Raw genomic sequence first — 27,547 nt, 5'->3', positions numbered from 1 at the left:
AAATGAGAAATTACTAACTGCGGAAACTTTTCTGACAAATCGAAGTAAGAGAGGGAAATCTTTATTGCCAATTGCTCATGTTTTCTGTTGTTCTGATAATATAACAATTATATATATAATAACATAATTATATAATTGTTTTATAAATTACTTTAAATAATATCGCATGCTGCATGTTGCAACAAGAGTTGACGAATCTATATTGTATAAAAATGCCGATTATATATCGATATTCTTATTTCTGTAATAGAACTCTGCTTTTTTCGGTTTTAGATAATAATGAAAAGAGGCAAAGCTTCGAACGTGAAGGAAGGACGCGTCGTGCATCGGATTGTAAAATATTATTGCCACCAGCGAATGGCAGCAAGGATGAGTATGCGGCTGGCGGTAACTAGACCATCGCTATCCCACCAGGTGAATCGGTTCCCACAAAATGCCGTGCCTGGAACCACGCGGTTCGCTCATTGCCTAAGGAAACGACTTTACTTCTTGTTCCACGACGCCTAAACTAAGTTAGTGGACTTTCAGGTCCTTTTACGTTTCATTACAGCGAGAGATTCGACTTTGTCGAAATTATCATTTTATTACATCAAAGATAGGGGGGAGAAATCATGTATCATTATGCATAATATTATCGAATAACTCTCATCGTCAGTCTCGAGGAAGTAGAAATAGATACAGAAGCGTTGGCGAACTTCACTGCGTGAATGAATCGCTCATGTAGGTCTGGAGGAGAAAGATAGACGTCTTTATCGCGTGTCTCTCCCGAAGGAGAGTAAGAAAAAAAATTAAGAGAAGGGAACCGGCATGTATATCGATTTATTTTACTAGCCGTCGTCAAGGAACTGCATTTCAATATTATCGCATGATAAGCTTACGTTACACACTATTGCTCCGTTGTTCAAATCTCTCCGTGACTCTCGTCCTTAGAAAAAAAAAGAAACAACTCGTATTTCCGTCACCGCTTGTGTAAGCTTATCAAAAGAGTGAACAGAGATATCGTGTGTCGGAATAAAATATTTGTATTTTGTAAAAGGTAACCATATTGATACTTAAGACTTACAGAAAAACATTAGAGGTCTTGGTGCGACTTCGTCTCGGCTAGTTTGATTTTCGATATGCGGCACGTGGAGGAATCATTCACGATAAAACAATCTCCAGACAGTTTTTGTATCTTTGCGAGTCTTATCAAACCAGAGTTTTCCGTTTACTTTTTATGTTTCTATTCGCAAATTTTTTTACGGCCAAAAAGCGGTCCAATATTTTCTTCCAAGAGTCTTAAATTAAAATTGTTTTAATTGGATTCGTAATAGCTCCGGATATATTAAGTGTAGAAGTTCGAAGAATATATCAAATGAAAAAAAGATACAAAAAATTATATATATAATAATTATTTTTCTCTATCATATGAATATAACGAAGTGAAATGATTTGTTCATTGCTGAAACTAAATCAAATACAAGGAGTCGTAACAAGCGATTATAATTATACTAGCCAAAGTCGAAGATGGCCAATTAATTTGACGACAAAATTGATTGTTGACGCGGATATTTATCTTCTCGAAGAAGAGAAAGCGATTGAGTGCAACACATCTGGAAGAAGAAAGAGAAGGGAGGTGAAAAAGGAGAAGGAAGACAGATAATACCGGCAAACTCTTCGATTTCTGTCTTTCTTCTTTCTCTCTCTCTCTCTCTCTCTCTCTCTCTCTCTCTCTCTCTCTCTCTCTCTCTCTCTCTTCTCATTCTATTTTTCCACGAACCGGCGACCCCGAGTTGTCAAAGTCCGTCAGCATATGTGTTGCCCCCGGGTCATTCTTCCATCTATAAACGAGGCATTATTTACAGCTTTGCGTGTACATTGCGTCGCGAAAAGATTACAAGTTTCACCAACCAACCAGCGAAGCTCTTTCGCGGGACACCCTCGTTGTATGCAAAACGTAGCGTTACGTCGCGCGAGCAAACAATGCGCTTTCCAGCGAGTGATCAAAGTCACGTAATCACTGTTTCCCTTGATAATATATAGATATAGTATATCGGAAGGTTCTCAAAGATTTGACAAGTCTTGAGGATCTCTCTTTGCTTTTAGATTTTTTTTTTATAAGAAAATACCACGAATAGTAAAAAATTATAAATGCTGTTTATGCGAACTTTTTATTTTTAATTTTTGTAACTTTCTTTATATCAAGACTTTAATAATCGATCTATTTTACATTCGATAAATCAACAAAAAATAGAAACATCCATATGTATTAGTTGCAAAATTATTGCGGAGACTATATAATTGACATCACGCAGAATCATATGAGACGACGTACTTTATAGTTTCTTCAAAGGAATCCCAGATAGCAATCGTATGTCATTTTGATGTCGAATGATGTCACTAAACATTAAAATTACGTCAGTTTGCTGCTTGGGTTATTAAAAATATATACATTGCATATGATTTAATTACACATGAATGTTGCTTTAAACATTTATTAACGAAACATGACTGATGATGCTTAATATTATATTAAAATAATCGAAAGTTACATGGTGAAAATAACTTATTCAGGGCGAACCTTGATCGCCTTGTTAAGTCTATCGCTATTTCAATACGTTCAATCCCAAGTTTCCAAAAGAAACATTTGAAAGCTTTTATCGAGAATGAAAAAAATAATAAATAAATATCTATTTTGTCGAATGAACTACTTCGGATACATATATATGCATCAATGATACGAAAGTCATTAAATGTAACTGAACGTAAGGAATTAAAAATGTACCGATACGAGATCTTGTAATTTTTTTTCTTGCGCGGCGCAAAAGTCTCTCGTTTAACGCAATCAGCATTGATAGCACGTGATCTGTACATATGTTTTTTTGTCATCTGTATGCGTGTGTTCGCGTTCCTTCGTACGTCTTCCCCCAATCGAGCAAAGACGACACGGGGAATCGACTTTTTAACCGATACAGCCGAACTTGACCTTTGTATCTTTATTTTTAACTCGCTTTAACTTTCTTGTTTCATTAAAATCTTGGAGCAAACGCGATTACCGATTTTCCATCTTTGAGGAGTCTTTAAAGAGTGTCTTATCGAGTATTTTTTGATTCTCGTGGATCATTCTTCTCTTCTTTCTCTCTCGTTCTCTAGGCAAGATATTAAATATTGTATTATAACATTATTACAATTGTTAATCAATAAGTAAAATGAATACACATACATACACACAAAAACATATAAGCTCTCTCTCTCCCTTTTTTCTCATACTCTATATGCATCGTGTATAATCATTAAAGATCCATATTCATTTATGTTACAGGGTGATGTGTAAAGTAACAAGGGAACATGTAGCTCTTTGCTACCGATGAGTTTCAAGCATGGAAAAGAACGGATATCGCTTCTTCAATAAATAATATATCACACTCTGCACAATCACTCACAAAAAAAGTAAGTACGGAACACCTCGGATCTCTCTTCTTTGGCACATTCATTTATTCTCGGAGATACGATCAAAGATCTGCAGAGATTCAGACGCAATCTTGACAGGGAATCTCTAGTAAGAACTTCTGTCGCGCTTGTTCCAACAAGCTCTATTGCACCACCGCTAGGGGTGGATTATGCTGCGTCCTGATGACTCCGGCGACGCGTCTGAAAGGTAACTGGAGGTGATAATAGGCGCAATATGGTAGAGGATCCCAGTACACGAAGAGAGACTCCCTCTTGTCGAGCACTGTGCCCAGGAGATGGGACGCCGTCTGATCGCCGGTCACCGGTTGCTTGAGGGCGCTGGCCACGGCGTCGGACAGCGATTGCCTGTCCAGGGTGCTGGATGACCTGACCGCCGAGTTCTGCCTGGAAAAGTGCCGGCAGGGTTTCCACACCAGGCGCGGATGTATCCCCGTATGGCAGACGTAGGGCAGACCCACGCCCACGCGACAACCTATGGACACGAGCTCGCCCGTCTCCTCCGAGACCGCCAGCCGGAAGCTCACGTGGCCGTTGGTTCTGCCACCGAAGGAGCGCGCGAAGAAACGTTCAAGCCACCGCGCGATCTCCGGACGTTCCTCGGGGACGAGGCCGCCCCGATCCTCGTCCACGCGACACGTCACGTTCGCCACGATCCGCGACTCCTTCAGCGTGGTGCAGGTAATGAAGTGATCTCCGCCAGGATCGCGGATCACCACCCAGGGTCGCCTGTCGCTGATCTCGTTTTGTCGCTGATTCCTCAACTCTTGGACGGTGGGTGGTAACAGAATCTTGGCTCGGTCGCGCATCCCAGCGGGACCGGCGGCCAGCATCATGTACCTGCCGGTGTGAAAAGCGTTTCGCTCGTAAAGCGCGAACAGGTCTTGCTGCGATCGCAGCAGAAAGTGCTGCGGAATCGGGAGACCTAGTAGGCGACAACGTCGCAGCATTTCCAAGGGATCGTCCAGGGCGGTCACCTCGCTGGCGTCGGGCACGAAGCACTCGCAGCCGGCGATCTCGAGATGCGGCTTCGCCAAGGCGTCGTAGTAAGCCGTACTGGCAGCGCTTACCGGTATGTAGTAAGCCACCTTTTCGCGTTGAACTATGTCCCGCAACGCTTTTATGTACTGAACAACGTTTCTAGGTCCGGGCCGTGGTATCGTGTAAAACTTGGAACAGGCGGTGGAGAATCTGGCCAGGCCAAACAGACCGTCGAACTCGCACACCACTACCCGGGCGCCCGCTTTGTAAAAGTTCCGCGCCAGATGAACCGCTTGCACCGTGCTACCACCGCTGATGAGGACGCACCGCTTATTGCGAGATCTTTCGTACGCCGGGGTGTGCAACACGGTGATGAACCATTTGAGTGCGGTGAGTGGAAGTTGCAGAATCACCCAGAACAGGTAGACCCAGGCCGAAGCCCATAGAGCAGGCGCCCAGACCACGTAACCGATGACGTTGAAGACACCCCGAAATAGGCTCGACAGCAGACCAAAGTACCAGGACAGAATCCACGACAGAAAAAAACCGCGATTTCGCTCGATGTTGCTCCGACCTTGATGGATCGTCTGCTGCTGCTGCTGTTGACGTTGCTGCTGTCGTCTCTGGGAGATTATCACCGTTGGCAAACTCGAGGTCGATGACACCCGGGAGAGGATAGCCGGCGGCGGGTTGGACGTCGTAACGTGTATATGCGACGTTGAACGTTTCAACATGGACACGGGCGACGACATTCGCGGCGGCGACGTGGACACCGGTGAGCCTGGTGCTAATGGTGGCGACACACTGTTGCTTCGCGACATCGGTGGACTGGTTGACCATAATGTTGAGGTATTCTCGCTCGAACAGGCGGGCATCTTCCACTTTTGTTCGATCTCACTTTAAAAACCTTCTTCCTCGAAGAGAAAGAGGTTTTACGAATAAAGTGGCCAAGCCGATTTGTAGAAATCCTTATACCCAGGACTCATACCTCTTGAGATCTTGAACCGGTTGATTATTTCAGGAAAGAATAGGAAGATACGAATGAAACGAGATTGAAGAGATAGTTTTCTGATGACAAATCAATTTTTCTCGCGTACTATCCCGAGTATATTTTTGAACAGATTGTCGCGAATGCGATTCTCGCTACTAGCGAAAGAAACTATTCGGGGTAACATACACAATGCAAGAGCGTCGGTGTCGTGAACAGCAGATCACGCAGAAGAAGTGACTTCGTCCGCTAAATCTGCATACACAGCTTTAACTGCGCCTGGGCCTCGGTCATCCCGGTCTCTTATGAGGTCTGCATCTCGAACGTACTATGAACCGGAGCCTTATCTAATCATCACGCTTCAGACACAGCGACGAAAAGAAAAGAGAGTCGCAAAAATATGCCGTGTCTGTGCTCTCATTTTTTTCTCTTTTTATTTCAATTAATTTTGCGAGAAATTGATCAATTTGTTCAAAAAAATAAATGCTTATTCTCCGATGGTGCATCGATAAGGAATTTGATTTATCTAAAACATCGAGAAGAGATTTTTTGTATTGCGCTATTACAGATTGATGTGTACAAGTGCTATTCATCGAATTTTTATCGATTGTATTTTATTATAATCAGTTAATCCTTAGATCATTATCGTAATATAGCCAGAGTCTAACTATAATCAGTTAATCCTTAAATCATTATCATAATATAGCCAGAGTCTAACTATAATCTTATTAATTCACAGTGAATCGATATCAATATTTTGTTTGAAGAATATTATTTTTTATCTTGATAGGTAGTCCAATCTGCATTAATATTTTGTTTTAGAATATTATTTTCTATTTTAACAATGCCTCTAATCCGCAAGATTTTAAATCCCTTGTTGAACGATTATTATTTCGGTAAAATGTTATAAAAAATAGAAGTAGTCAAATATTATATTCTTTCTCTGGAATAGCGAGACAATCTTGACATTCAATGTGATATTTATGTGCTTTCCAGCACGTACACAGAACACAAACAATTACAGAATACTAGTAAACACCGAAAAAACAACAAACGTCATCTATCGCATATATAATTAGACTTAATATATTAATAACATTGCATCAGTATCGACTAACGATATGGTCGGTTCATTAGACTGATCGAAACGGGATTTCAAAGTTAAACATGACATTTCTATCACATTTCGTGATTCATAACTTGGGGAAGAGAAGGCAATTAATTTTTACTGTGAAATTAAAATAAAAATATCCTACAATTTGAAAAATTCTCAAGAATAGTATGTTCTTTTTTGAATACAACTTTATTTCATACATTTAGAATATACTTATCTCATAAATTATATAATACGTTATGGTCTTATATTTGGCTTAATGAAATACAATAATTTGCTGTCTTTAGAATTTGTTTGTTCTCTCTTTGCTGTGTCGCGGCACTTGAGCCAGTAAGTATAATCCCGACCACTATTCTAGAGATAAACGAAAGTACCAATTCTGTAGAATTTTCATATTTTTATCCAAAATTTCAGTAAAGAGACAGTTACATTTCTCGAGGAAAGTCCGTCGAAAGGCAAGACATTGAATTGACTTTCTTAATGTTAATATATATTTAGTTTTACGTGTCTGTTTTAGTCTCTGTTACTCGCATACGCTGATTTTGTATAACAAAGCAAAGAAGTAAGATGCACGCAAAACAGAGAGAGAAAAATTATTATTATTATTATTATATCTAAAAATATGTAATTCTTTTTTTTTCGATCAACACCAAAGAACGACGCGGCGTTAAAGAAAGTGTGGTCTTGCAATTTAGTTACAATGTCCAAAGTTACGCATCCGACATTTAATAAATTATTATATTTCACTCATTAGTTAAATAAAGACGCGATTTTCTTTTACAACTTTGGCCCATTCAATATAATTTATACCAATCAGAATCTATACTATACAATGTTATATGAATATCAACTAACGGTACACAGTCGGCTCTAGCTACTATATTTATATATGTATAATACGATTGGTATATATATGTATACACATAATTCCTATGCGCACAGGGGTGGCAAATGTATACACACGCATAAACACATTCGTACATACACGCACACACACATCCGTCACATATGTCAGGTATTACAATATATTTTATATATATATACATATACATATATGCGTACATATATATGTATATATAAAACTCTCTTTCTATATGATCTCTCTATTTTATCGTACATTTTTTAAGCAATAAATATCTTTAGAGATGCTTCTCTTTCGTTCTATTTTTATATATACAATTTGCAATCTAACTGTATAATGCACAGTTTTCTTATTATTCTATCAAATCCATTTTAGTGGATAGCAATAATGTAGTATGAATGAAGTTATGTCGCATGTCGTTTTAATGAAAATTTTCTCTGTACGCTATTTAAAAAAATATCGTGAAAATATATAAATTTGCTAATACACATGTTGTATAATGAAACGATTATCGCCATTCTATAAGAGAAATTGTATGGCTGTTATACTACGTATACATATATCGTACACATATATCGTACACATATATCGAAAGAAGTATATCTTTAGAATTCTAATGATAAAAATAACATTTCTTTTGTTAAAATAATCTACATAACAAGTTACTATAAAGTTTTACATACACCAAAGTCATATTGTATTATACGTGGAAATTATTTGCATTGTAGTATAACAACGATACAGTATAGAATGTTCTTTAAGAGCATCGCACTCTTATTCTTCTGGTAAACTATATAATAAACCGTATCCAAAAATCTATGTGGGGTATCCAGCGCATAATATATTCTATTTGTATAATAATTATAAATAATATTCTTCGCCATAATATAATAAAAAGTAAAATCTTTTCAAGTAGAAACAACTTCATCTGATATATGACTAGAAATTATAATTAAACCTAAAATGTAATGCCATTGTATATTTTATGATTTAAACTATACATACTGCGTTATATAATTAATATATTTTTTCACAATTTTTCGCTTAAATATTTAATTTGTTCAAACGTTTATAATCCCTTTGGTATATTTTTTTCAAAAGATAACAAATATTTTTCATAAATATTATTTCAAAAGAATAATAACATATATATTAAACTATTTTTCGGAAAATATACGTCAAAAGTTACACTTTCGTCCAATTTTCTATAAAATCCAGTTATAGAACAACAGATCTTTTACTCGAATGGAAAACAATATATAAATAATTGACGATGTATAAGTTGAACTGACATGCATAGGAACGCAGATATTTTTTATGCATGAAAGAGAATGATTTTGACGCGTGCGTGCAATTCATATATTTGAGTGTCAATATTCTTTCATATATTATCATATCATCTCTCTGTATCGTCTATATTTCAACTTTTTCTCTTGTGTACACTTTCGTTCAAAGAATACCTGACAACATTGTGCTTATATAATATCGATTTGTATTAACGCAATGTTAAAAATAATCTGGTAGAAATACATTTGTCTATAACTTGTGATTGTATCATTCACTTCAACTCATGTTCTTTATAAAATTTGTGCTTTTAAGGAAGTGGAGATGTATCGTTACAGAGAATACGAATGGTGGAATCGATTATTCGAATTTTCGCGATTGAAAATCAGCCTCGGAATTTTTTCTTTTGTAAAACTTTTCAACTGTCTCTCGTTAACATTTGGCTTTTTTTAGTATTTGGTAAGAAACTTAAGCTTTTCGAAGATACCCGTACTATAATACGTCGAATGGCGTGAACTATATAATTTTTTATATAGGGATCTTTAACTCACATCATGAGAAATCAATCCCACAATTACTTCTATACACAAGGATTACGATACATTGATTTATAATCATTTGTATTCCACATTTGTCACTCTGCTAAAGACATTAGCTGGTGTAATTTTTACCTATGGTTTATTTTGCCTATAATTTTGTTTAAATATCCTATAATTAATAATAGATGTTACATAGATACGGTATTGTCTATTATAAAGTTTATGACTTCTATGCCTTTGGATAAAAGGTCAAGAGTACACATTGCAATAATATACCTTTTTTTTTTGTTAATCATGATACAGTCCTTAAATAGTGTTTCTATTATTTATACCGTATGTGGTAGAAAAAGTCAAATGTACTCTGGTTGAAAGAAAAATAATTGTATCAGAAAGAGATACTTTTCAAATCGGCATCCTCTTTGAGGACAATTAGCACAATGGAATAACAAATGTATAAAATAAGACATGGAATTGTCTCACGTATCATTTAAATAAAAAAAGTTTATATCAAGAAAATAATATCTTAACTTTTTTTTGTATCTCAAATAAATGTAAATTTAGTTGTAATCACACTCACACACGCATATATATTCAATTTTAACATATAACGTGAAATGGCGTTATGATATCTTTCATTAATAACTTAATATAATAATTAGGATAACAATACCGATATAATAATATAATCAGTTAATGTCTATAAAGCCATTAATTATTCTGGCTAAATATAAAAAAATAAAAATCACAGAAATTATATACTTAATTTTATAAATAATATTGCATGATTAATGATAATTGGTAACATTATCCAATGGATTGATTAGAAATAGTATAAATTTTGCACGTCATATCATTTTTTTGGCATAATGCATTAGTGTTTCGTGCATTAGTACAATATGCAATATGCAGTACAGATACAAGAGTTTAAGTCGGAAAATTTGGAAAATACATCTTATGTTCCCCTCAATCTTATGTAACACGTGTTTTAATTTCCCTATAATTTGTTTTAAAATATAATGAAAAAAATATATATACATTTTATACAGACCTGTCGAAAATAAAAGTTAAAAAGTATATATTAATTATATAGTATTTTATTACATATTGAAGGAATTTATTTCGCATATAAATTAAATTAGTTTTATGCATGATTTGAATCACAATCGACAGGAATGTATAATCTAACAAATGATCCATATGATAATCATACTTTGTTGTTCACAATCAGTCATCTTAATAACAAAAATGTTATCGAAATAAAAAATGCAACAACCTTTACTTATGCAGATGCAAACGGAGTCATGACTGCCGCTAACTCATCCATAAAAAATGCAGTAAATTGCGCGTAGTTCAGTTTTTGCACATACATACACACACGCCACATATCTTTGTGTTGTTCGTGTACAGAGAAATTCAACTAAAAGGTTATTAGGTACACACAAGTATTTACAATCCGCTAAGAGTTTCCTGTATAATTTAACGATTTATATATATATAAGATAAGACTCCCATGTGTACTGTGTACCATATTAAGTGTTACTCTCGGCGGAGTTACTCTGAGACCGTAATGACGAATAACAGCCCTGACAGACTCTAACGGGTTTTAAGATACCAAGTCTGGATATCTTCGACTCGAATCGGCTGCATCTGTACGTGGAAATAATTAACTCGGCTAAGAATCAACGAATCAGTTTTCTTTTCTCTCTCTTTTTTTTTTTTTTTTTTTTTTTTTTTTTAACATAATCACACTTTATTCTAAGAGACTTACCTCGAGCAGAATACTTGTCCACAGTTGCGGCAATGGTGCCTTCTTTCATATAAATTGAATCGGACGCCGCAACCGACGCAAGAATCCGCTCCCTCGTCCTTCAGCCAATGATCGGCGACCGTGCGTCCGGGTTGCTCGCACACGCTCCATGAAAACACTCTGCCACGTGTGTCACCCACGTACACTGTTCTATGATCCCTATGAATCGAAACACAATGAGACGAACGGTAATCGATAATTTATTCTCATATAATCGCAGATCAACAGATCATAAATATATACTCAAACTGATATAGTTGTATGCTAAATTCAAACGTCGTATTAATTTTAAGTTTATAAATATTTTTTCGAATTTTATGAATAGTTTCTGAATTTATGTATACTTAGAACTGTTCTTTTCAGCTGAACGAGCTAAATTATCCTTCCAATGTGAAGTAAAAAAGATAATTCTGAACTCTATTGAAAAAGATCTATATTAAAAGATAATTTTGAGAGAGACTTCTAGTGCAGTCAGTTCAAGAGAAGAACAAACTTTTATAACAAAGTGATACATAAGAAGGTAATAGAAATCCTTTAGATTCAATTATAAGATTTATCTAATATAAATGTAACACTTTGCAAATACCTTGATACTGCTAAAGCTGTGATAGACGCCGGTTCTGCATTGTCCTTACGATCATAGGCGGTATGCATCGTTAATTTACTGCGAAATACCAATTGTCTTTGCCATTTGAAGCCGTCTCGCAGGATATTTTGCGGATTGATCTTTCGCGGTTTTGTATCAGCCTCGGTAACCATCACGAAGCTGTCGGTCAAGCTGGTGTCGCTCTTGCTAGCTCTCAACGCTCCTTCCGAATCTCCTGGGTTGCTGGTAGACTCGCTGCGAAAAATTTTACAATCACGTAAAATTTATACCAACTTGTATTCACTTATCTTGAGATTCAATTACCTAGTCTGCGTGCCCTCACTATCGGCACGTCCACCGCCTTCGCTCTTTCTAAACATCGGATTTCCACGACTCTTCCGACGCAATACGACTAAAGATGCGTGATTACTCTGAGGCGAGGGTTTATTACTAGAGCCGTTGCTCGATTCGTTATCAGAGCACTCTTCCTTTTCCTCGTGAAGTCTGGAAGCCTCTTTGGCATTTTCCGTCTCGGAGAGACTACTCTCAGAACCGCTCTTCATAAGTATACCTTAATAAAGAAAGTCAAAATTTATTAGAAACAATTTTGTTTAAACAACTTGTAATTTATTATACATATAACGTATCACTTACCGGATCCCTCGGCGGATATACTCATTTGTTTAACCAATTCTTTAACTCTTTTTATTGTTGTTTCAGTTTGGTTTTCCTCGGTACTTTGTTTCTCGTTCTTTTCTTTTTCGGCAGCCGTCACTTCTTCGGGCTTCTCTTCTTCCGCGGGTACTTGCACGTAATCCATCGACCACATCTGCAAAAACACAGGCCTGTCTATTAATACCACAAATATTTTTCATTAAATTTCGCTAAATATGTATATATGCACCTAAAATAATCTACTATTCTATATTCAAATACCTAAAGCATTGTAGAAAAAGACACATCTATCTTACCCGAGCAACACCATCGGTGGAGCCGGTCATAATAACATTCTGTGAATCCCATTCATGGGTTTGACTGAAAGCGACGCATAATATCTGTTGCATCCTGTCGGCGCGACCGACACACGTATTAACGCTCGCCAACTCTTCCCCGTTGATACTCCATACGTGTAACCACGTAGCCGCGCATGTAGCTATGTCTCCCTATTTATGTATAAATATTTTATATGAGAATAGATAAAACATTTAATTCTATTTGACTATTTTTTGTATATATATATCTTATATATAATTTATATACATAAAATGTATATCTTATATAAATACCGTTAATTCATTTATGGCAACTGCAGCGACTGGTCCAGCATGTCCTCGAAGCTGACGCACAAACAAGCATCGGGATAAATCCCATATAATCGCTGTACCATCTCGCGATCCGGACACGATAACGTTGTACGCGGGACTGGACGATAAACACGTGACTGCATCGGTATGTCCGTACAGGCACTGCTTTATAGAAAGTTGTCGCTTGGCATATTCCCAGACAGTTACAACCTAGACAAATATACATGTTTAATATGTCTACTAGAGTTAATAACTAAAGTTTAAAAAAATAAGACAAAAAAAGTTTTGAATAACAAGTTTTTACCCTCTTTTTCCATCTTCTTAATAAAGAATCGCTTTTTTCTAAGTTTTTAAAGAACAACAGCTGATAGACTCTAGTATTATAATTTTGATCCGAAAAACTCGTTATAGATTGTCGCGAGAAAATTGTTATTCAGAGCTATTTTCGTGTTCGCGTAACAATTTCTCTCTTCTGGAAGACTTACAGAACTGGTGCCAGCGGTAACTATTAATTTGGAAGACGGACAAACGCACGCCACTATCTCTCCGCTGCTTTGCATCAGAGCCTCGCCGACAAAGATTGCTTTATCGCTGTCGTAATTCCCTATTCTGAGAGAATGATCAGCGAATCCCCATGCCACATATTTGTTGTAAGAGGGAGGAATAAGTGTCTTGTTTTGTTCCACCGCCAACACGGCTTTATCGACGTGCAATATCTGTCCCACAGGACCCTTTAATTCTGTAAACGATACAAATTTTATTTTTAAAAGACAAAACTTTACACAGCTTTTATTAACGAAAAATTCGGAGATGCGAACCTTTAATGGGCTGCAAAGAAGGCTTCAGATTATCGAGATTATGGAAGAACAATTTGTCAGATGTGGTGATACTTAATCCAGGAGTGATCGGTCCAGGATCGATCACACTAGTTCTTTGCGTCATTTTCTTCGCCGGATGCGGCTTCTTGAATAGCTGCTTAGGTATTTGGCCGAAATTATTGATGAAACCGATAGTCGCGTTCTTCTTCAACGGATCGTCGATGCTACAATTAAAAGATAAGCAATTTTTTTAATTGAAAAGTTTTTACTCCAGATAAATGACACAATAGATAAACGCTATCGATATCTTGAAAATTATAACTGCAAATCATAAATTTACTTGTAAATGTCAACGTTGCCTTCGTAGAACAAGTGATGGAACACATTGACAGCTTCGACGGCCGCAGGACCATTTTGCTTGCATCCGAATATTAAATCGATCCACTGATGAAGATGCTGCGAGACATAATCACATTCTAACGCGAGTCTATGTACACGGATAAATTCGCGAGGATCCTGCTTCGCCCAAGGTGGAAGAACGATATCGCCAAGTTGAACACCGCTTTGTTTAGAGCCTGCGAGAAAATATAACACCATGATATAAATACAATAAAGAAACAAAAATAAGGAACTACGCTCAATAAAACGCTCTTAACTGACCTAAATCAAAGTGATTCGAATTGTTAAGAAATTCCGGGAGATAAAAAAATTCCGGAATAAGTTCCTTCACGTCTGCCATATTATGTTTGGAAGCTGACAACCATGCCTCCTTTACACTATTGAACATTCTATCGGCTAAATCGAAATGCCCACCCTACGAGAACATTTTCAATTATTCATACATGTTAGAACAAGAATATGTTAGAAATAGAGCTATCATATGCTCCTGCAAATCTTCCGTACAAACCTGTAATCTGAGAAAATGTTGTGTGAATGGTTCCATTCTCACCAGATAGGAGCATACTATCATCGCCGATGAATAATGCGTGCCGTAATGATAAGGAGGAGTCTCTCCGTGCGGATCATCCCATTCCTTGTATCTGGGAGGTTGTAAAACAATAATTATCATTTAAACATGATAAATATTCCCATTATGTATATCGTTACATGTAAATATATAATTTTTCTATACCTTTTCTTAAATTGCAGCAATCGTTCGGGACTTTGCGCGCCCATAGGTTTACCAAAATCTCGAAACGTCGATGAATCCGTAAGATCGAGCTCCTCGCTGTCATAATCAGCCAGGATCCACGGAAATATTGGATATTGCATAAGATCGTTGTAACTACGACCCGCCAACGTATTCAGATGCATCAGGTATTGAAAGTTCGATATTTCTCCTCTCTATACGCATGAAAATACATCGATACTTAACAAGAAGTACATATTTTAACATTTTTCTCGCATTTGTTATGCAGATACTAACCACCCATCTTTGAGTGACCGATGTTTCTCCTATAAGATTCGAGAGTAAGCCAGTGGCCTGTTCGACATTCGCCGTTCGCCTTTGGCCGGCTACGGATTGCTGAGCGCTGTCGGCTATCGCGGTAGCGAATGTCATGAATCTTTGATAGACCTTGTTCCTGACCTTTCGTGGGAATGCTAGTAAATAGTTTCTACCATCTCCGCTGAACACTTCCAGCGCCATGGGTTGCAACAGGTATCGTCTCTTGTGTACTTCCCTGTGGATAACGCAAAATTGTTCAGGTACTGATTCAAATGTTATGCAAAAAAAGAGATAAATTTGTATCTTTAATATATATACCTGATATCTTCGTAATTAAACTTAGAACACTGTCTCATCGCTCTAGATCTTCTGGGAGATCCCGGCGATGGCAAAATGGGTTCGTACGCATCTGGCAAACTTTCTATATCCCTTATCTCTCTAGACTTCAGCAACGTAAATCCGTCGATCACATAGAAATGTTCCTTTCCGAATAAGAGAAGACCCTCGGTCGTGTCCAAACCTTGTATTCTTGCGCACCTAAACATGTGGCTTATCTGAAACATGTAAATAAAAGTATGATGAAAAAGAAAGAAATGTGATCGAGCATCATATCGATTGTATGAGACAGAAACCTTTTCATGTTCCTCGAGGAGACGTAACAACGTCTGATTGTCCGGAACAGCTTGATTGTTTTCTTCCTCCTGTTCGTTATCCTCGGGCGCTTCATCCGGTTCACTGGCGTGACGTTCTAGCGTGCACGGAACCATCGGTGGTTCGCTCTCTGTAGAAGCTTCATTAACGTTTAACGGTGTGTCGTCTATAACGGGATCTCGTTCACGTTCAAACATTCCCGATGAATTACCGAGCTGCTTCAGATAGTACTCCTTACTATCCATACTCGATGCTACTTTGTACTTTAGCTGTTTCTAAATGTAGATAATAGAGATCAATGTATTACGGTAAACACGCGCTTATGTTTAAATTTTGTTATATTTCTAATGCATATCTTGTGTAAACTCACATTATCAGGATGCTCTAATTCAGGCCGATATGGATAATGTATGTAAAAGAGTTCATTCTTCATCATCTTCTTTCGCATTCTACACGGTCCTTCCGTCATATCCAACATCCATTTGTCAAGGCTAGTGGGTATCGGAGGTCCCCAAAGACCGCGTTCTCTAGTCAGTTCCGTCTCGGTTTGCAGCCATTCCTACAAAATAAATTAATTTTTTAGAATATTTTTTAATCTCAATTTAAATAAATAACGCTATATATTGCAGTAGAAGAGTAAAATTACTAAACAGAAATAGATAATGTCTTACTTGATACACATAACGCTGAGTGTGCAGATTCGTTTGTTGATGTTGCAAACGCCTCACCGCAGCGAGCTCTCTGACTAAGGCAACATGTTGCTCCGTCCACTGAGCAACCGTGCTTTGATGTAATCTAAGTCTTACGCGCACAGATTCTTCCTTTCGCACCTTTGTCCGGCTCGCCAATCTCGTCAATCCTCCTGTCACCTTTTGAATTTTCTGCAATTTTATATAAATTTCCAAATATATACGTGCAATTCCTTTTTAGAGTAATTAGTATCCACTTATATTTAGCATACTGAATTTTTACATACCGACTGGATCTGATTGTGAAGTTCCCAGGGAGCTCTGTACGTGGCTCTTCTTTCCGAAACTACGTAGTTTAGCCAAAGCTTGGATGCGGCCTCGTGAACTTGTTCTCTCACGACCGACAATTCCGGTGCGCGTTCATTGCTCACAGGTGCCGGTAGAGTCACTTTAAAAACTTCCTCTATGGCTGGTTTCTTACACACGTAAAGTTCCTCCCAAACTCTTGTCGCCGCGACAGCCATCAAGTTATGTCCCTGATGAGACGTCAGTCTATCATCGCTGGATTCCACTTGAGGATTAACATGCCATGTTGTTTTCATGTTAGTGTCCAACATAATCTTTATATCAGCTGTCAGTTGCAACAGACAATATGTCAAACAGCCGATAAATTCTAATTCGTGATTGCCAGCGCCAAACACCAATAATCTGAGAATAAAAGTTTTTACGTGATTATATATATATAACTTTGCTCTATTTTAGAATTTTAAACATACATATATATTATCCAAAATGCAACATCATCGTACAAATGTGTACGCATACCTATGAGTAGTAAGCTTATGCAATGCCTCCAATACAGCCATTTGATCAGCAATGGAATCAGTCGCACGTGACAGTAAGAATAAAATTGTCCTATTCAGGCAGTGATGAAGGCCCTCCATGCTGACTGCGCCAGGACGCCTTTTTGCTTGGCCGATTAGTTTTACAATAAAATCGAATACTTCATGCGGATCTTTTGTCAGAGCACCTTTGAGACACAAATCGAATCATTTTTATTAATCTTAATTAATACACACCGCGCGTCAACAATTAGAGAGACTATATTTACCTTGCCATAATTTGTCAACTATTCTGGCTGCCACGTAACAAACATTGTTAGTTATATTGTTGGCTGATCCTCCAGGAACGACGGGCAACGCGGCCTGTTCCCCGATCAATACATCTGCGGCCAACAGATGTTCCATCAATATCGACAACACCTCTGTCTGATAACGCATTTGCTGTCCCGTTGATGCATGTTCCGGCCACGCTTCCAGGACGAGATCTATCGCCGGTGACTTGGCCGTCACCGGCAGTGAGAGCGAATCGACGACAATAACTTTAAAAAAGTCCATCACGAACTTCTTCGCGGGGTGATTCGTCAGTCCTACGTCTTTCGACGGTGATCTCACTAATACCGGTTCCTGCTACAATAATGTATTTATCAATATTAATATGTTTCGGTCAATTTTAACGTAAAGATTACTTTATGTAATTTTACGTAAAATTGAAAGCATCTTAAAAAAAAAAAAAAAATAAATAATAATTACCTCGTCAGCTGGGGTACTAGCACCGCTGCTATCCTGACTAGAACTGACGGGTTTCGGAAACAAGGTCCCGGCTAAGGCACCCAAAACTTCCGCGGACATAAAGACCTGCATAAAGTCGGTGAAGTTGCGATAAAGGAAGAACAAGAATTGTATTATTGTCACCGGATAATCATTTAACCATGCTGGTAATACTTCCGGGCTGTGAAAAAGATTAATTTATTATAATGTGTGTAATTATATATAAATAAATATATCTATAAATTTTAAAAAATATTCTTCATTATATATAACACATTAACTCACTTGCTCGAGTGACTATTCAACATTGTTCGCACCATAGCTAATAACGTGACCATCGCTTCAGGACAAAGATTAATTCTGCTAGTAAAAGACGATAACGTGTGATTTGCCGGGACTCCGAACATAAAGTTCCAAACATTATCCAAATCGAGCTAATGTGTAATCGTAACAATACATATTATAAAATTGCTGTTCTTCATATATTAACCATTTTAATATAAAAAAGACGCGCAATTAATTCTATTGTTTACCTTGGAATCCGTAGGTAACAATTTCACAGGTTGCCCCATCATAAGAGCAATAAAGAGAAAATAAAGTTCTGGAACAAGATCGATATGTTGTGGAAGTAACCAGCCCAGATGCTGAAATCCTGGTACGTGAAGTCCAGATGGCTTAATCTCACCAGTAGACATTTGTTGGTGACAACCTGTTATAATTAATACAGATTATATAGACACTATAAATATATATTTTTTATAAATAGATTAATACACAAATAATATCTGTAAAATATAACAAAGCACAAAGGAATTGTTAATATATGTACCGAGTGCTAGTGCCATTTTATTGTGATCAGTATGTCGCAGCCAACCACCATTGCTTGTACCCTCTTTGAATTTTTGCAAGATTGATTGCACTGAACATACTGCCACGAGTATACGTAACCCCCAGACAACTGTGGTACTATGAAGATCAGATTGGAGGAACAATAGTACCCAATCTAGGCCCAGAACTTTGGCTACTTCTTCGCACATACTGTAAATTAGTACAATCACAATTATATTTCATATATGTATATATTTTTGACACACGTGTTAACATATATAAATATTCGTATAATTTTACTAACTTTACATTAATTTTGGATCCGTTAAACAACAATGAGTGTAAGAGCTGTAAACAACGATTACGTAAAAGTATACTCTCTCCTTCCCCATCTCTGTTTCCTTCTCCTTCTCTAAGCACTAAGTGTTTTTCAGAACATTGTGGTAAGGTTGCTACAATAAATTGCCCAAACCTGAATAAAAATTAAAATTGAAAATGAATATAAATGTGTGTATTTATAATATTATATAAATAAATGATAAGACTAACCATAGTAGATCAGCCTGTCGTGGTTGACTCAATAATATACTAAGAAGCGCTAAAAGGACTTGTCTGGTGCTGCCTAGTTTCACATCACTCAAAATATGCAATAATTTATGTACTAATTGCAAATCTCTCATTAATCGCAGATTAGTTCGCTTTTCACTGGACTCTGCTATTAATTCGTACAGATGTTCGAGAAGAGATCTCAGTAATTCCCCGGGTGCTTCGTGCCAGACCTATCAAACCAAAGTACAATTTATCATAGTAATTAATTCGTTAAATCAGAGTTGTCTAATTAAAGGTTTCTCTTGTTTACTGATTCGACATAATGACATAAGACAACTCTACATATTAAATAATTAACTTTTCTAGACTTACTTGTAAGTCACATAAGAGATCCTGAAACGCTGTGACATTAGGAATCGCACTAGTTTCTCTACCGCTATCGACCGTACCCACAAGACTAAATGTCAAGTGCAATATATGACTGTTTAAGAGAGGACATTTTCTTCTTAATAACATAGCTAGAGTCTGATATCCTCTTCTACGATCCATTTCTTGTTGGGCCGCTTGATTGGATCTCACTACGCAAACTAATGCCTTTACAGCTGCGTACAAAGATTCTACATCTTGGGCCATAGCTATTAAACCTTTTAAACAGATTTAAAGATATTTTTAGTTCCATCTCTCATTATTACAATACATATAGGCATTGTTAGTTGATTTGCAATTCGTACCTAATAACACTGAACATCCTCCTACATTATCAATCATAGTAGCTACTGGTTTAGGACTAAATACACGAACACCAAGGTAACCAACAACTACACCACCTAATGCTCTAGCTGGACCGCTGAGATGTCCCGCAGAATTATGGAGAACCCTGATAGGTGTGGCGTTCTCATGAGATGACATACCAAGCTGACAAATGCAAAGTAATCAAATTAATATAAAATTATTTAGTTATAAATTTTGCTTTTTCATTCTTTATCATTAATAAAAACAAAAAATTAAGAGATATTCATACTTGTTTGGCGATTGATTTATTATCAGCTCGGCTGTATACTTTTCTAATTTTAGCTAAAGTCAATTGCGACATGGCTTTTGCATTCAACCCAAACACAACCTTTTCCTCAGCCACGAGAGGTGCTAGAGGTTCAGGACCTGTATACACAATAACGTATAATGTTAATATTTATCATTTATAAAATTGTTTTAATAAGAAAAATCGTCATAGCATATTCTGTACCACTCAATTGCGGAGCTTGCAGGCTTCCCATGTAATGCGGTCCTAGTTTAAACAAAGTGGCAATGTTTTGAGAATTAAAAACTTCCTCCACTAAGTGACACGGTCCTTGTTTCCACGTCAATCTGGAATATCTGCGCCAACAGGGCGGCGTACCGATGTAGCCGTAAACCGGAGAAGCCACAGTCAAGTTGGCAGCTCCACCACCAGGAACTTGCGTGATGTAATGAAGCTAAAAATATAGAGATATTACATTATGCGCGAGATTAGAAAATTGTGTGATTAATAGATTTAGAAAATTAATCTCAATGAAATTTACCTTTTGACTATGGATATGCTGACCGTCTAAGTATAATGAAAAACTTGAATTTTTAAGAACCGCGCGATTTAACACAATAGCTATGTGATGCCACTGTCCCTCGTGAAGTAAATCAGGACACCAGACTCGAGCGCCGCATTCACCCGTTCCTTCGGGTTCCCATTCACCTGTATCTAAGAGTGCGCATTATGTCGCTTAATTTTAATAACACTATATGTTTTCAAAGAGTATCACGCTTATACACTTACTTTGCGGAATGGGAGTCTCCTGAGTGGAAACAATAATGGCCTTATCTCTAGCACTAAGAACAGCAGTCAGGCAAATTAAGTCTCTTGCAGATTGTGGGATGCGCACCAAGGTGAGTAATCTCACGCAATGAGGATCGGTTCTAGGATCACTAAATTTGTCAACGCATATCCATGTGCTATACGTTAAGCCGGTCTGTGGTGGGAATAATCTATCGCCTAAAAAATAATTTTTCATAATATAGAAACCGTTATTCGACACTATCGTTACATTTATTATTCTATTCAACTCGCAATATCGACCATTATATAACATTGAAAATAAATTGCAAATATAATAATTATAATTAAAATATGTCGTGTACCTGATCCAATTCCTCCCAATACACTATTGTCCGCAGAGACAACCGTAGGAGGTGTCGTGCTTTGCGGAGCGACACTCGGCAAGTACAAACACGCGAATCCCTCGGCGCTCATATCCAATTCCACGAAAGGCGGCAAAGTGCACGAACCGTGAGCTCTAAAGTCCTTGGGTGTTGTCATCGATACTAATGTCTTGATTCGCGTTAAAGGAACCGGTCCTCCCCTGGGTTTGCTATGATCGATATTGTTCAGTGAAATGCAACATAACGGATCACCCAAACGTAAAAACTCTCTGGAAGAATTAAATTGTGAATTATAAATGGAGACAGTTTAAATATTAAATATCTCCCAGCTTCTTTTTTCTATTTTTTCTTGTAAATAATATTTTCTTTCTTATTACCGTAAATCTCTCGGTTCGAGCGATTGCGCGGCTAGTCTCTCTATGATGTATTGCAGAGGTTGATGAAGCGGATGTGTCTCGTCCTGTAAAGCGATTCTACCCACGGATAACAATTCTCCGGCCATACCAGCTTCGCACATGACCTGCTGATTTCTTTCCGATCGTACCAAACTCTTGATGATCTCCGCCACGTACAATTGTAATGCCAGCGCCATTTGTGGATTAGATGATTCGGATATAGATGGGAGTAAGTGAAGCATTCCCACCACTATACCGGGATGAACTACAATCGGCTCGGGTGTGGGTGGGCTTAGGTTTAAAGAATTTATAATACATCTCTTGCTACTTCCGGGAGAATCAAATGATCTCTGTTGCTGAAAAATGACGCAAGATAGAGTTACCACTTTAATTAATATAACAAAATTAAAATTGATTAATAAAGAATTATACCTCCACGCTATTTTGTTTATGACTCGGAGATCTTATGCCTACATTAGCTAAATTTGGTTTGTCGAAGGAGTCAAGCGCTACGTCATACAGCAAACGTAATAGTAAACACGCGTATCCCAATGTTTTTGGCATATCATCTGGAAATACCGGTTCCAATACACTCCCAGTAAATAACGACACTAGCATGTTATGATAATTCACAGTCGGTATCATATCCATCTCGGTGATTTTCGTTTGAGTCGAAAAACAACCGAGAAGACGTAAAGTATCACACAAACTTGATTGGCAGATCTGCGCAAAATTAATATTATTTAATTGGTAATTTTTATACGATAAATTATACAATTACTAATGATATGCCTTCAATTTATTCACCTCGTGATGGAAAAATTTCGCATTCGCTGGCTCGAATCGCATCGCCGTACTTATAGTATGAAACACTACATGCAACAATGTTAGCAATTGGCTTTCGTCCTGCATAGTCCTCTGCACGATATCGTTGCAGGGTTCACTCTTTTCCGATCTTTGCGAACCTAATTGACCCTCCAGGGATACCAGAACAGACATTACGTAAACGAAGCCTCCGACTTTTCGGAAAACCGTTCTAGTTCTATGCGACTCTCGTAAACAGGCTAGCAATGACTGGAAAACAATATTACAAATCGTTAATAGCTCTTTACGAATTTATAATCAAGTATAGAATATAAATATACGCGAGACTCACTTTTAATATATGCGTCTTTAGAATCAAGGCGTTAGGAGGTGCCGAATGCATAACTCCCAATAGCGTAGCCATGTCGTCGTCACCACCCGCGCTTAGTATCAATTCTCTAACGATACCGAGTGCTTGATATCGGCAATCTACGTAGGGCACTAGATTGTGGGCGCAACGTGCGCCCCCGCATTCTCTAAAGACATTCGCATTTTGAACGTTACTCGCTAATAACGTTGTTAAAGCCTCCATTACTAAGGCACCCAACCGTTCATCCTCGGGACATATCGTGTATTCTAAAACAATTTATCGAATTTTGTCGAAACTTGTACATACAGACTTATGATGTCAATATTTAAACGATCTCTTTGACAAAAATTACCTAATCCTTGATCGATCGCAGCTTGCTTATCCTTGAGTAATGTTGCATATCGATGAAGACAAGTCACAAAAACCTCCAACATACCAACTTCTCTATAAACGTCTTTAAATATAGTATTGTGTCTAAAAAGGGAAGTTATATTTAAAATTATGCAAGTCCTTATACTCATATATTTTGAGATAAGAATAGCGTTTTTCGAGAATTACCTGAGTATATTGAGGAGAGTCTCCATACACATGATACTGCAAGAGATTGAATTGTTCGTTTTCAATAAGATGGATAGGGAGATGAGTTCTTTACACGGAACAAAATTAAGTTGGAAAACTATAAATTCCAATAGCTGAAAGAATTTTTCTTGTATCTCTAGATTCTTCAAATGAATTTTCTCTGCAAACTGAGACAAGGTATTTTGTCCCTCGAGAATAAAATAATTCGCATTGTCGCTATGATATACACTGGATATCGCATCCAATATAGTGCAACATAAAAGTGGCGAATTAGATTTTATAAATACAGATTGTAATACTTGGAACGCTTGAATGTTTCGGACACTTCCTCCTGCAATACAAATGTAAAATATAACTGTTGTATATTTTCTCATTGAGTATATACAGCATTTTATTCTCTATAAAATTACCTCTGTTACTAGGTTGGGGTAAGGTAAAGCCGAGCATTTGAAATAGGGATCCCATACTAGCTTGACTTGGTTTCAGCTCTGTATGACCACACATTGTTAAAGATGCTAACATTAGTACCAAATTTCGGATAGCGTCTTGCGCTTCCGCTCTACTATCTTGCTCTAATCTTGACGGCGCATGTCTATACATGGAAATTTGTTTTTTTTTTTTAAATTATATTAATTATATTACACATTTTTCATTATCATCGATATTTCGTATATCTACTTATGATATTTACTTACTTTAAGAGAAACTCGGATAAAAAGATATAGCCCTGACAAGCACGAAAGTCATCTAGCAATGTTTGAGAAACCTCGCTGGAATCTTTTAGAAAACAGAACACTGTTACAAACATTTCTACAACCTCTAATGGTGCCAGCTCAGGTACACGTTGCATATTATCGATACAAAGTGCTATGCATCCTTTATCTGTAAGATAAATTAATAACAAATTTAAAAAATATCAAACAAATAATCTTTACGTGTTATCAAAAATTTGACAAGTTATTAGTAATTTAAAATAAAATGTTGAACTTACTATGAATATAAGCTACTACATTTTGTGTAAGACCATGTCGAGACAGCGTCATCAAAACTTCGGCGGCACTTTTACGCCACATAATATTGTACTGTGGACACCAACTGGTTATTGCTGAGAACAGTAAGGTAAGATCGTCCTTACGGGCGAGTTCTTCTGCAGGATAGGGGTGACTGCATAATCTCACCAACAACTGTAAGTATGTTTGTGAAAAAGAATCAATTAATCAACAAATAATAAATGATTCAATATACAATTGTTCTAGAATGTGAAAATCACCTGAACAAATATTTTTTGTAATAATATCCTACGTTCTCTAGGAGTAAATTCACTATTTGCATCTGTAATATCAGCATCTTCTTCGTTCATTTCAGGTAGATCAAAGAACAGATATAAACATTTTACCAGAGTTGATGGAACTGAGGCAGCAGTCATGGCCTATAAAATAAATTTAACAATACAAAACAAACTCTTTTATATAAAATATATATTAAATATAAAATATATAATCAACTGAGAAATTCAATTTACTTGTATTAGAGAGGTATCGCCTGCCGCCAACAAATTCAATGCGGACAACAGCATCCAGCCATTACTCGATTCTTCGCTATTCTCAATTTCTAAAAACTTGACAATGGCACAACTTGCTGTCTCAGTGCTCTGGTTGCTTGCTCTTCTCCTGATTTCAGATACCATAAGTCTTGATACTTGTTGCGTGAATGCCAAAATATCCCAGAACTTTTCATTCATATCTCCCGATGGACTAGATCCAAATACCTTAAAGCACACAAATGCTTTTTATAGTTATAATAAAAATAATACAATAAAAAAGAGTAGTAGGTGTAGTAACATTATTTAAGATTAATTTTAATATTGCAAAACAATTCTCACATATTAAAACATTTATTTCTACTTATATATAAATATACTTTACCTTGCAAAATAATGGCAACATATTATACAATTTATCATCACGTTCAGCATCGGAAAGGGGATGTGGTGGATGAGTATATTCGGAAAACAGTTTCTTCAGGTGCATAAGCCCCAGAGCAGTGTGCTGAGGATTTGTGCCTCCAGCGCTATCGTCCAAACCACCAGTACCACTCGAACCCATACCTCCAACGCCGGCACCCCCTCGTAATTTACGCATTATGTTCATTCTTGAAATTTGCTGAAAAAAAAGTTCCTCCTCAGTTTATCTTCCGATAACTCTGTTTGATGTTTCTTATCCTCAACATTTCAGAAGGCGAAATATTTTCTTGGTTCAATTACAACATAAGATAAACTTGTGGCATATATAATTGTAACAAAAAATATACATGTTCTTTTAGCAAGATATTATTTTTAAACAATGTCAAAACTACTGTGCGCCAAGAAAAACAAAAAGAATTATGAAAATAATTAAAAGTAAATCCAATTTCACTTTCTGAAAAAAAGTTCCCCTTCAGTTTATCCTCCAATGACTCTGTCTAATGTTTCTTATCCTCAACATTTCAGGATGTAGAATATTTTCTTGGTCCGATCACAATATAAGATAAATTTGTGGCATATATAATTATAACAAAAAAATATACATGCTCTTTTAGCAAGACGTTATTTTTAAACGATATCAAAGTTACTATGCGCCAAGAAAAACACAAAAAAGAATTATAAAATAATTAAAAATAACTCGTACATATCTGATATATATATATATATATATATATATATATATATATATATATATATATATATATACATATATATATATATATATATATGAGAAAATTTGTAAAGTGACAAAAATAATAATATGAACTTGAAACTCCAGCTGATCAATACAAAGTTCTGATCAATACGAGTAAGCTATTTTAACGAATTGACGAAAAAGTCAATGCGCCCAAAAGGAACGACGCAAAACGAAGCACACATATACACACACAGTTGACGCTTATAAAAAGATATACGTTCGATCCAAATTTAATATTTGGAATTGATAAGAGGTGATACATACAGACAGACAGACAGACACACACAAACACGCAAAAGAGAAATAAAAGTAAAATATGCTTTACATGCGTAAAAAGTAACAACCGTACGACACCGTTCAGCAAATACGCTCGAGCATTCGTCGTGCTGACATCGCGAGTGTTAACATATCGGTGAAAATGGCACGACGGCTTCGCGGAAAAACCGACGACGGCCCCGGCATCGAGTCGGGCGGCATTCGTCGACGACGATCCCGGCTCGGCGGAGTCAGGGCATGCAGATCGATGACATCGCCGAGTATCCGTCGAGCATCCGGCTCAATATTTACGTCCGTCCGTCCGCGAAACGTCAGACCGACGAGATGTCACATACCGCGACGCGGATGTGTATATATACACACGTATACACATGTGTGACACATACGTGACACACACACACACGTCGTGAATCCGCCCACGAATCGCCGTCATCCGAATCACGGGATCATCGTCGGGAGCTTTTGATGAGCGCGACAGCGTGGTCGAAATTTACCTGGCACGCGTCTCCGGCTTGAAAAATTCTACATTTTCTGTCGGCAATTCACGTCGATTCTCACGGCGGGAGAGACTTTAATATTTCAGTGGCGGCAGCCATCTTCGTATATTTGACAGTCGCTCGACCTACACGGCTAACGTGATACGTCGATAAGCGGTCACGTGACTCCTGTTGTGCGATCGGTCCGCAGGAGGGCGGGCTTTTTAAAAGGT

At 37.2% G+C, this 27,547-nt stretch overlaps 3 protein-coding genes and 1 long non-coding RNA gene across 9 annotated transcripts in view; 2 read left to right on the top strand and 2 right to left on the bottom strand.

Moving 5' to 3' along the window:
- Positions 1-9,575, top strand: part of LOC114937126 (uncharacterized) — a 32,033-nt gene extending 22,458 nt beyond the window's left edge. The window contains exons 9-10 of the mRNA XM_085482180.1: positions 274-4,519; positions 4,592-9,575. Coding sequence (XP_085338306.1) covers positions 274-507 — 234 coding nt within the window. The 3' untranslated portion in view covers positions 508-4,519; positions 4,592-9,575. The remainder of the gene's footprint in view (positions 1-273; positions 4,520-4,591) is intronic.
- On the bottom strand, positions 2,459-5,904 carry LOC114937124 (uncharacterized). Its single transcript, XM_029310530.2, has one exon. The coding sequence runs from the start codon at positions 5,301-5,303 to the stop codon at positions 3,573-3,575; it is 1,731 nt and encodes a 576-aa protein (XP_029166363.1). The 5' UTR covers positions 5,304-5,904; the 3' UTR covers positions 2,459-3,572.
- Positions 6,333-27,459, bottom strand: bchs (WD repeat and FYVE domain containing 3 bchs). Of its 6 annotated transcripts, none has more exons than XM_029310561.2 (47): positions 27,333-27,459; positions 25,768-26,004; positions 25,365-25,610; positions 25,113-25,271; positions 24,834-25,026; positions 24,538-24,724; positions 24,253-24,434; positions 23,822-24,173; positions 23,616-23,737; positions 23,246-23,529; positions 22,897-23,163; positions 22,522-22,812; positions 22,072-22,445; positions 21,674-21,963; positions 21,312-21,527; positions 21,064-21,236; positions 20,748-20,976; positions 20,526-20,662; positions 20,236-20,419; positions 19,877-20,148; positions 19,505-19,734; positions 19,260-19,427; positions 18,957-19,165; positions 18,661-18,836; positions 18,413-18,561; positions 18,110-18,308; positions 17,629-17,986; positions 17,343-17,547; positions 16,805-17,225; positions 16,500-16,709; positions 16,199-16,387; positions 15,810-16,103; positions 15,496-15,731; positions 15,157-15,412; positions 14,863-15,074; positions 14,638-14,770; positions 14,391-14,544; positions 14,071-14,305; positions 13,731-13,954; positions 13,398-13,651; positions 12,895-13,122; positions 12,580-12,771; positions 12,263-12,437; positions 11,933-12,179; positions 11,609-11,863; positions 10,984-11,181; positions 6,333-10,862 (listed from the first exon to the last, which is right to left on the bottom strand). In XM_029310561.2, exons 2-47 carry the CDS (start codon positions 25,990-25,992, stop codon positions 10,745-10,747), a joined length of 10,308 nt encoding a protein of 3,435 aa, XP_029166394.1. In that variant the 5' UTR covers positions 25,993-26,004; positions 27,333-27,459; the 3' UTR covers positions 6,333-10,744. The 6 variants fall into 6 exon arrangements, with proteins under 6 accessions (XP_029166394.1, XP_029166397.1, XP_085338299.1 ...); XM_029310564.2 differs by lacking the exon at positions 27,333-27,459 and adding an exon at positions 26,888-27,183; XM_085482173.1 differs by lacking the exon at positions 27,333-27,459 and adding an exon at positions 26,888-27,183 and having other exon boundaries at positions 17,629-17,983.
- On the top strand, positions 12,911-15,978 carry LOC146723439 (uncharacterized). The gene is made up of 4 exons (XR_014924583.1): positions 12,911-14,777; positions 14,880-15,047; positions 15,149-15,437; positions 15,542-15,978. It is a non-coding gene; the product is annotated as an uncharacterized LOC146723439 (long non-coding RNA).
- Positions 27,460-27,547: the final 88 nt, after the last annotated feature.

The sequence above is a fragment of the Nylanderia fulva genome, unplaced genomic scaffold, assembly GCF_048542155.1.
Source record: "Nylanderia fulva isolate GAGA-0341 unplaced genomic scaffold, ASM4854215v1 Scaffold2, whole genome shotgun sequence".
NCBI lineage: Eukaryota > Metazoa > Arthropoda > Insecta > Hymenoptera > Formicidae > Nylanderia > Nylanderia fulva.
Note: the sequence above shows the minus strand (reverse complement) of the source record. Positions and strands in the feature narration are given on the sequence as shown.